This window comes from Ostrea edulis, chromosome 6 (assembly GCF_947568905.1).
Source record: "Ostrea edulis chromosome 6, xbOstEdul1.1, whole genome shotgun sequence".
NCBI lineage: Eukaryota > Metazoa > Mollusca > Bivalvia > Ostreida > Ostreidae > Ostrea > Ostrea edulis.
In genome coordinates, this window is record NC_079169.1 from 45,843,123 (window position 1) to 45,852,187 (window position 9,065).

General features: G+C 39.4%; 1 protein-coding gene across 1 annotated transcript; it reads left to right on the top strand.

The window, feature by feature from the left end:
- The first annotated feature begins 1,820 nt into the window (after window positions 1-1,820).
- On the top strand, window positions 1,821-2,789 carry LOC130047282 (uncharacterized). Its single transcript, XM_056141915.1, has one exon. It carries the CDS (start codon window positions 1,821-1,823, stop codon window positions 2,787-2,789), a length of 969 nt encoding a protein of 322 aa, XP_055997890.1.
- The last annotated feature ends 6,276 nt before the right edge of the window (window positions 2,790-9,065 follow it).

The following is a 9,065-nucleotide window of genomic DNA, read 5'->3' on the forward strand; positions in this document are numbered from 1 at the left end:
GGAGCCAGGAAATGTTCATTCAACAGAATTCATTCTTCACCAACAAAATGAACATCAACATCACCTTATGGGACCGGTATAATTTAATGTAATAAGATGATGATTTAATCCTATTATTATTGCCATTCACGGTGAAGGTACAGTGCCATATTTTACGCTCATCAGTCTTGTCCCGTTGACTTTGTTTACATTTGTTTTAGCGAGCCATTTTTCAACGTGATCATCGTTTAAATGATGACTTTGTTTATTTGATCACTTATAAGGGTTTTTATAATTACCGAGTGAATCTCATCCATCTTTCTGTGGACTCTGTATGCCGTATTTCTGCTGTAAATCATTATTTACCGCTCTCAAACTTTCTCGTGTGCTGCCTGTATTGACGTCCGACAGGCTGATTCACTCCGGACTCTGACTGCCTGCATTGTGTTCCGGTGCTTGATTTTAATATATTACTACTTATTGTGTATTATTTATATATAAAAAGTAGTAAGCAGATGCTGACCAACCTTTTTGTATGAATTTTATCCCGATAAAACCGCTTATCTGTCTTATTTTTTCATGTAATCCGAGTCCTAAATTTTTGTATCTCACTTTCGTTTTCTTCGATATTCCTACGCGCATTATTCACAGGGCGATTAAATTCGAAATGTTAGAAGTCTAATAAATACTACGATAGTGCACAATTTCCAAATGTGAATTTTAGTTATCAATTATGGCTTTATTTAATTAATTACATCCGGACAAGGCTTTGTATATATCTTATATGGTTTTATTGTCATTAAAATTCACATGTCCGGAATTTATGATAGTCCTGTCTGGAATGTCCGTATCCGAACAATTATTTGATTGGATAACTTTTGTCCGGACAATAAGGACACACAGTGATTGGTTGGACAAGTCTATATAAGGAAGCTCAGTCTCAGTATCCATCATCTTTTCCTATACAACACATCTCATTAAGCAGAACAATCAAGGTAGATAAAAAATGAACTTGGTAGTTGATGACACTAATTTCTATAAGGACTTTATTCGTCCGGACAGTCCGTATCATTATTCAGTCATGAATTTAGATTTCACTAAGTAGGAAATTATTATAGTTCTTAATAATATTTTAGTCTATTGAAGACTTTGTGTTACGAAGTTTAACTTGGATGATTAGTTGTCCGTAATGTTGTCCGGAACGTTTTACAGCGTTTAAGAATCACTTGTTTGGATTCTAGTTCATAAGAGTCAAGTTGTATAGATTAGATGTCAGAGTTTATGACCGCAGGAGTAGTAAGGGGTTCAAGTCTGTTATATCACAGTTAAACTTTTGACTGTCCGGATCGACACTTTTAATATTTCCTTTTGATAAACTATTTAAAGTATCTATAGTAAATAACCAAAGAATAATTTCAGTCTGCATGTTTATTAAGCTGAGAGCGTTAGTCCGCGGAGATACACGTTTTAGGATTTCTCAGCCTAGATGTCACGAGTCATTCCCCTTTGGTCATGCATTGTTGAAGGGTCAGCATCTCGGTCTATGTGTTGTTGTTCTATCCTGACATATTGTTATTTGGAGTTGTGAGCCATCTTGAATAAATTGTTGGTTGTTTTAATTTGTATATGGTGTTTATTTCTTTCTTTCTTTGTGACAAGGAACCGCTCGACTTGTTACAAACTGGTGTCAGAAGTGGGATTTTACATATATTTGTAATTTCCAGGATACGGACTCTCGTCTGATTATTGGGGATCTTGGTTTCTGGTTGATTTTCTAAGTTGATGGTGTTTGTTCTCTCTTATAAGTGTCTACTTGTGTTGAGAGTTCTTTGATGTAAAGTATGGCATCCCCTGATCCTGAAGTTATGGCTAACAAACTGGTGGACTATGAAGATGCAGACAACTCTATTGTTGATCATGAAGATGACATTGATATTGAATTTAATAGACGTGGCTCAGGTGATTGGAGACCACATGGAACCCGAGGTTTGAACTTGAAACCAGAGCCTTTCAACGGCAGTGACGATTGGCAGGAGTATATCTCCCATTTTGAAGTGTGTGCTGAACTTGGAAGATGGAATGATCACGAGAAGGTCCTGGTCCTAGCAGTATGTTTACGAGGCCCTGCCCGCACATTCTACATAAGTCTCCCTGCAGAGTTCAGACAGCCGTACAATATATTAATTACCAAGCTTGAGCAGAGATTTGGGAGCTCTCGACAGCAGAACCGGTGGCTCTCCAAATTTGAATCCAGGCGACGTAAACCAACAGAATCTATAGCTACCTTGGCTGATGATATTCGACAGATGTCCCAGAAAGCTTACCCAAACCTCGATGCTTTGGCTCAGGAACCTCTTTCCATTAACCAACTTTACAAAAGCATATCCCTCGAGATGAAATGCCGTTGCATTGACAAAGATTGTCAAACGATTGCTGACGCAGTAGAAGTCATTGAGCGATATGAAGCTGATTTGGAGGACGGAGAAAAACGTAAACAACCTGTCAGAGCCCTAGGTAGCGATGATAAGGCACCCAGGAAGACACAGGGCAGTCCCAGTGTGTCCCAGACAGAGATATCGGAAACCTTGAAAGCTATACTGTCAAGGCTTGAGAAATTAGAGTCTGGTCAGTCATCGAGATTTAATGGCAGACAGAATCCACATACGAGAGCCTGTTTCATTTGCCAAGCCCCAGATCATTTTATGAGGGAATGTCCTAGGAATCAGCAAAATCAGAATACTGGCAAATCGCGTTGCTCCAATATGCCTGGCTCATACAACCAGGGAAACTTCAGACCGTCGACTCAATAGGTCGGAGTTCGATGGACGGAGTACATAAACGACCTACGGAATTTATTGAATGGGATGAATTAATCAGATTAGGTCATGTTGGTACATGCAATAAAAAATGGGATGATGGTCTTTATGTAACGGGGTTGGTGGGTGGATTACAAATTAATTTTCTAGTAGAAACAGGATCAACAGCAACTATCCTTTCTAAAACCTTATTCGACTCTCTTGATCCTCAACAGGAACTATCCTTGAGAAGAGATGACCGAACTTTGGTTGATGTCAATAACCATGAAATTACCATTTACGGACTTGTAGAAGTTCCAGTTAAATTCGATTCCCTGCAGTTTTCCATCTCTTGTGTTGTCTGTGACATCTTGAACGAGGGCATTCTTGGACAGGACTTTCTGATGAAGTATGTGCTACGACTTGACCTGAAAAAGATGACTCTTTGCACGAGTAAAGGCGACATCCAGTGTTGGCTTGGTGGAGAGGCTTGCATGGTCTGCAGGGTCACAGTAAAGGAGACTGTTACCATTCAACCTGAAACAGCATCCATTGTTCCTATCACAGTGCCTCAGAGAGCATTTATCAGAGTTTGGTCTTGTCGAAACACCTGAAACCAGTTCCTTGCACCAAAGACACCTTGCACTTATTTCCGGCATTATCAACAACCACTCTAAGAACCAGTTTGCAGTTGTACAAAATTTCAATGATTTTCCAGTTACTCTTTACCCAAATATGAGCCTTGGCACTTGCGAATCATACTACGAGAGACATCATGCCAACTCGTGTTGCAGGATAAGTCAACATCCTGAGAGTACCAATGATGATATCCCAGCCAAACTACCTGAAAACCTTACTGACCTTCTGGAACGCAGCTCTCAACATCTAACGAAAGAGGAAGCAAAGGAACTGGAGACTCTCCTGATGAAATATAAAGGTGTCTTCTCTCAGTCCTCGGATGACATAGGCAGAACAGACCTTGTCCAGCACATAATCAATACAGGCCTATTCGACAGCCCCGACGACTTCCCTTTGGTAAACGCGAGATTGAGAAACAAGAACTAGAAAAGATGCTGCACAGAAATGTTATTGAACCTTCAAACAGTGCATGGTCCTCCCCTATTGTTTTAGTAACCAAGATGGTTCTACAAGATTTTGTGTCGATTATCGCAAACTGAACGACGTCACTGTTAAAGATGCTTACCCCCTTCCACGTATTGACGAGTGTCTGGATTCGTTGTCTGGTTCAAAATGGTTCAGTTGTATGGACCTGAATTCTGGTTTTTTGGTAAATTGGTATGGCTCCTGAAGACAAACACAAGACTGCTTTCTCCACCAGTCAAGGTCTCTATCAATTTACTGTTATGCCCTTTGGTCTTGCCAATTCTCCTTCAACTTTCGAAAGACTTTATGGAAGATGTGTTCCGTGGACTTCAATGGCGCGAATGCCTTATCTATATAGATGATATCATTGTACCTGGAAAAACAGTAGCAGATGCCCTGCAGAGATTAGAACGTGTTTTCGTGAGGCTCCAAACAGCCAATCTCAAGTTAAAACCCTTTAAATGTAACCTGTTTCAAAAGAAAATCAACGTATTAGGACACATTGTTTCCGAGGAGGGAGTTCACACTGACCCTGACAAAACAAAAGCAGTTCAAGAATGGCCTGAGCCAACCAGTGTCAAGGAGATACGAAGTTTTTTAGGATTATGCTCGTACTATAGGAGATTCGTCAAATCATTTGCAGACATCGCAAGAGCTTGTCAGAAAAACAAGAAGTTTGAGTGAACAGCAAATTGTGCCAAAGCTTTTCAGAGACTCAAAGAGGCTCCCATGTCACCACCAATCCTAACCTATCCAGTTCCTAATCAAAACTTCATTTTAGACACAGATGCTAGAAACATGGCTGTTGGTGCAGTACTATCACAATTGGATGATGGCTTGGAGAGAGTTGTAGCTTACTATAGTAAAGCGCTGAGTAGACAAGAGCAATCCTATTGCATTACACGGAAGGAGCTGTTGGCCGTCATAAGTGCACTTAAGCATTTTCATCCCTACCTTTATGGTCAACCTGTATTGCTTCGAACAGATAATGCTGCAGTCAACTGGATGAGGAATCTAAAGATCCCTACAGGCCAGGTTGCCAGATGGTTGCAAGAACTCGGAACATATAACCTCACAGTTGTCCATCGCCCTGGTGCCAAACACAACAATGCAGATGCCTTGTCCAGAAAACCATGTACAGCATGTAAACGCCAACAGGACATAAATACAGAAACAGACCAAGAAGAAAATTTAGCCAGTGGAGTAGACCATGAGTTAAATCATGTGTGCATTATTACCAGAAACCAAACTAAGAAATCTGTACCAATCCCCTATCAGAATACAGTGGTACTATCGGGTTGGGAACCAAGTGAGATACGCCTGTTGCAGCTTCAAGACCAGAATATTTCGCCAATCATGACTCCTCTCGATGATTCTTCTGAACGGCCTGCCTGGAATGATATTTCACACCTATCTGGCACTGCGAAAACATTGTGGAGACAATGGGACAGATTGGAAATCCATGATGGAATGCTATACAGAAAATGGGAATCTGATGACAAAGAAACCAGAACTCATTTAGCTGTACCATTAACAAAGCAGTCTGAAGTAATCAAGTATTACCACGACATTCCGTCTGCTGGTCATCTTGGCATTGAGAAGACCCTGGAAAGAATCAAAAATAAATTTTATTGGTCCAACCTTAAAGAATCTGTAGAAAAATACATAAGAACCTGTTCTAGATGTTCTGCCAGAAAGAACCCTGTTGACAAAAGACTTGCACCCCTTAGACAGTATTTAGTTGGTGAGCCGATGGAAAGGATTGAAATTGACATCATGGGTCCTCTTCCTCTATCCCTCAAAGGCAGCAAGTATGTACTAGTTGTCTGCGACTGTTTCACCAAGTGGACAGAGGCCTATGCAATACCAAACCAGGAGGCAAAGACAGTTGTTAAAGCCTTAGTCAATGAATTCCTTTGTCGCTTTGCCACTCCCCTCCAGATTCATTCTGACCAAGGGCGCAACTTTGAATCTCGGCTTTTCCAGCAGATGTGTCAACTTTTTCATATAGACAAAACCAGAACCACAAGTATGAGGCCCCAGAGTAATGGAAATATTGAACGTTTTAACCGTACCTTAGCAACAATGCTTACCATGTATTGTGAAAAAGAACAGAACAAATGGGACGAGTATCTACCCCAAGTAATGATGGCGTACCGTTCCTCAGTTCACAGTAGTACACACTTTACGCCAAATATGATGGTATTCGGTAGGAATATCACCATGCCTCTTGAAGCTGTAACATGTTGCCCAACCAAAGAAACAGAGTCTGACACCCATGAGTACATATCTGATCTTCAAGCAAAACTTCACTCTGTCCATGAACTTGCAAGACAGAACCTGAAAACAAGTGCAGAACATCAGAAACGTTATTATGACATGAAAACAAGTAAAAAGTCCCTTGACATTGGTCAGCTGGTGTGGTTATATGAACCTTTACAGAAAAAGGGAGTTTGCAAGAAGTTGTCTTGTCCTTGGAGTGGTCCCTGCATTGTCCTTGAGAAAATTGATGATACAACGTATCGGGTCAAAATAAGTCCTAGAAAAGAAGCAAAATTATATCATATAGATCGCCTATCGGTATACAGGGGGAGGGATGTGCCAGCATGGATAAGGAGGTTGCAGAGTGAAAATGGGATCTCATCTGTGCAGTAATAGCGTAATGTTCTGGAAGGAATGTTTAGTATCCATTGTACCTGTGGGAGAAATTGTGTTTCTCTGCTACCGGGGCTTTGTGTAATTCCTGTTGAGTCATTACAAGGGTAGATTTGGGAGCAGATCTTTTCTTTAAGTTTTGTGTTTCTATTATTATGAGGTGAGGAGGATGCTTGTGTCTATGGTGGCACTGTGTGAAGGGTCGCGCCCTTGGTGTTGATGATGTTGTTGTTGTTGTGTGAGGATGCATAACTGGCCTCACAGCGGGGTTAAGGTGTCCCGAGTAAAATAACAAGTAACTAGTACTTATTGTAACGGGGACCGTTACAGATGTTCCCCAAACATTCCCCCATTTAGTAAGTGGTGACATTTATATCAGTACAAGTTGTTTTGACCATTGCAAAGTGTGTAGCATGTGAATATATAATTATCTTATAACGTTCAGTCCATTTCATACTAGTTCAAATCAGTTATAAAGATCTGAGAGTTTTGTGCACGTACGTGCATGCACGTGCAGATAAATAATTCGACCATCTCGATACATCAGAAGTCATACTATATGTGTACAAGAGAAGTTTCACAACTGTTCAATGAAAAAGGAGAAATTAACGGCAACTCAAAACTACAAAGACCGAAATCGATGCACGTGCATACACGTGCGCGTGAGTACCACACAGCAATTTTGTTGATGCTATTCAATAGACATTTGAACAATATACTTACTATATGAATTTGGTATCGATTGCTTCACTCATAAGAAAGTTATTGGGATTTCAAAATCGTCCAATCAGAATTAAGCGCACGTGCATGCGCGTGCAGGGAAGTTATTTTGAGACTATTAATAAATTGAGAGGCCCGAAACATACCTGCAACCTAATTTTCAAACCTATTCATTCCAATCTCAAAATGTTATAGACCAATAATTAAATTTAGACGTCAAAAATTACAATGCACGCGCATTCACGCGCACGCGATTTTGATAATGGAAAATTTGTTGACACCATTTCATAGACATTCATATCATAGATCCTCAGGGTAAATTTGAATTCATTTCAGTTTTTAATTCAATAGTTATGACCATTTTAGTACCCGAAAAATGAAAGAAAAGATATGCACGTGCATACACGGGCACGTGAGTATGACTCAGCATCAATGTTGATGCCATTCAATAGACATTTGATAGATATACTTACAGTATGAATTTCATATTGTTTCCATCATTTATAAGAAAGTTATGGCGATTTGAAAATCGTCCAATCAGAATTAAGCACACGTGCATGCACGTGCCGGATAGTTATTATGACTGTTTTCTTTTGTTAAGAATATCAAGATACATATACAATACAAGTTTGAAAAGATTTTGACAAAAAACAAAAAAGTTATGGTCATTGAAAGAATTGAATATTCAAATGTCAATGCACGTGCGTGCGCATGCGCGTTTTCAATTTTTTTAACACAGATTTGTAGATTTTTCTAATCTTCACCTATCCTGTAAATATCATCAAATTGTCTTAATTGACATGAAAGTTATAAATGGTTTTGTATTATCCAATCAAATTGAAGCACACGTGCATGCGCGTGCAGAATTGAAATTTTGACGATGTGAAACGGTTAAAGGTCTCAAGTTATAGCTGCAATATAAATATCAAACGATTTCATTGAAAAATAAAAAAGTTAGACGCATTCCAAAGTTTGTAAACAAAAAATCCAATGCACGTGCATGCACATGCATGCATTTTCAGACAAAAGGACGTTCGTTCCGCACATCTACAAAGAGTATTCTATCATCCTAAAAAGGTTTCGTCTTGATCCCTTGAGTAGTTTCTGAGAACACTCGTGGACAAAAAAGGGTGACAAGAATAAAGAAAGAATAATAATAATAATAACTAGTACTGATTGTAACGGGGACCGTTACAGATGTTCCCCAAACATTCCCCCATTTAGCAAGTGGTGTCATTTATTTCAGTACAAGTGGTTTTGACCTTTGCAAACTGTGAAACATGTGAATATATAACTATCTTATAACGTTCAGTCCTTTTCATGCTAATACAAATCAGTTGTAAAGATCTGAGAGTTTTGTGCACGTACACGTACGTGCATGCACGTGCATATACATAATTCGACCATCTCGATACATTAGAAGTCTGACTATATGAGTACAAGAGAAGTTTCACAACTGTTCAATGAAAAACGAGAAATTAACGGCAACTCAAAACTACAAAGACCGAAATCAATACACGTGCATACACATGCGCGTGAGTACCACACAACAATTTTGTTGATGCTAATCAATAGAGATTTCAACAATATACTTACTATATGAATTTGGTATCGATTGCTTCACTCATAAGAGAGTTATTGGGATTTCAAAATCGTCCAATCAGAATTAAGCACACGTGCATGCGCGTGCAGGGAAGTGATTTTGAGACTATTAGTAAATTGAGAGGCCCAAAACATACCTACAACCTAATTTTCAAGCCTATTCATTGCAATCTCAAAATGTTATAGACCAATACTTAAATTTAGACGTCA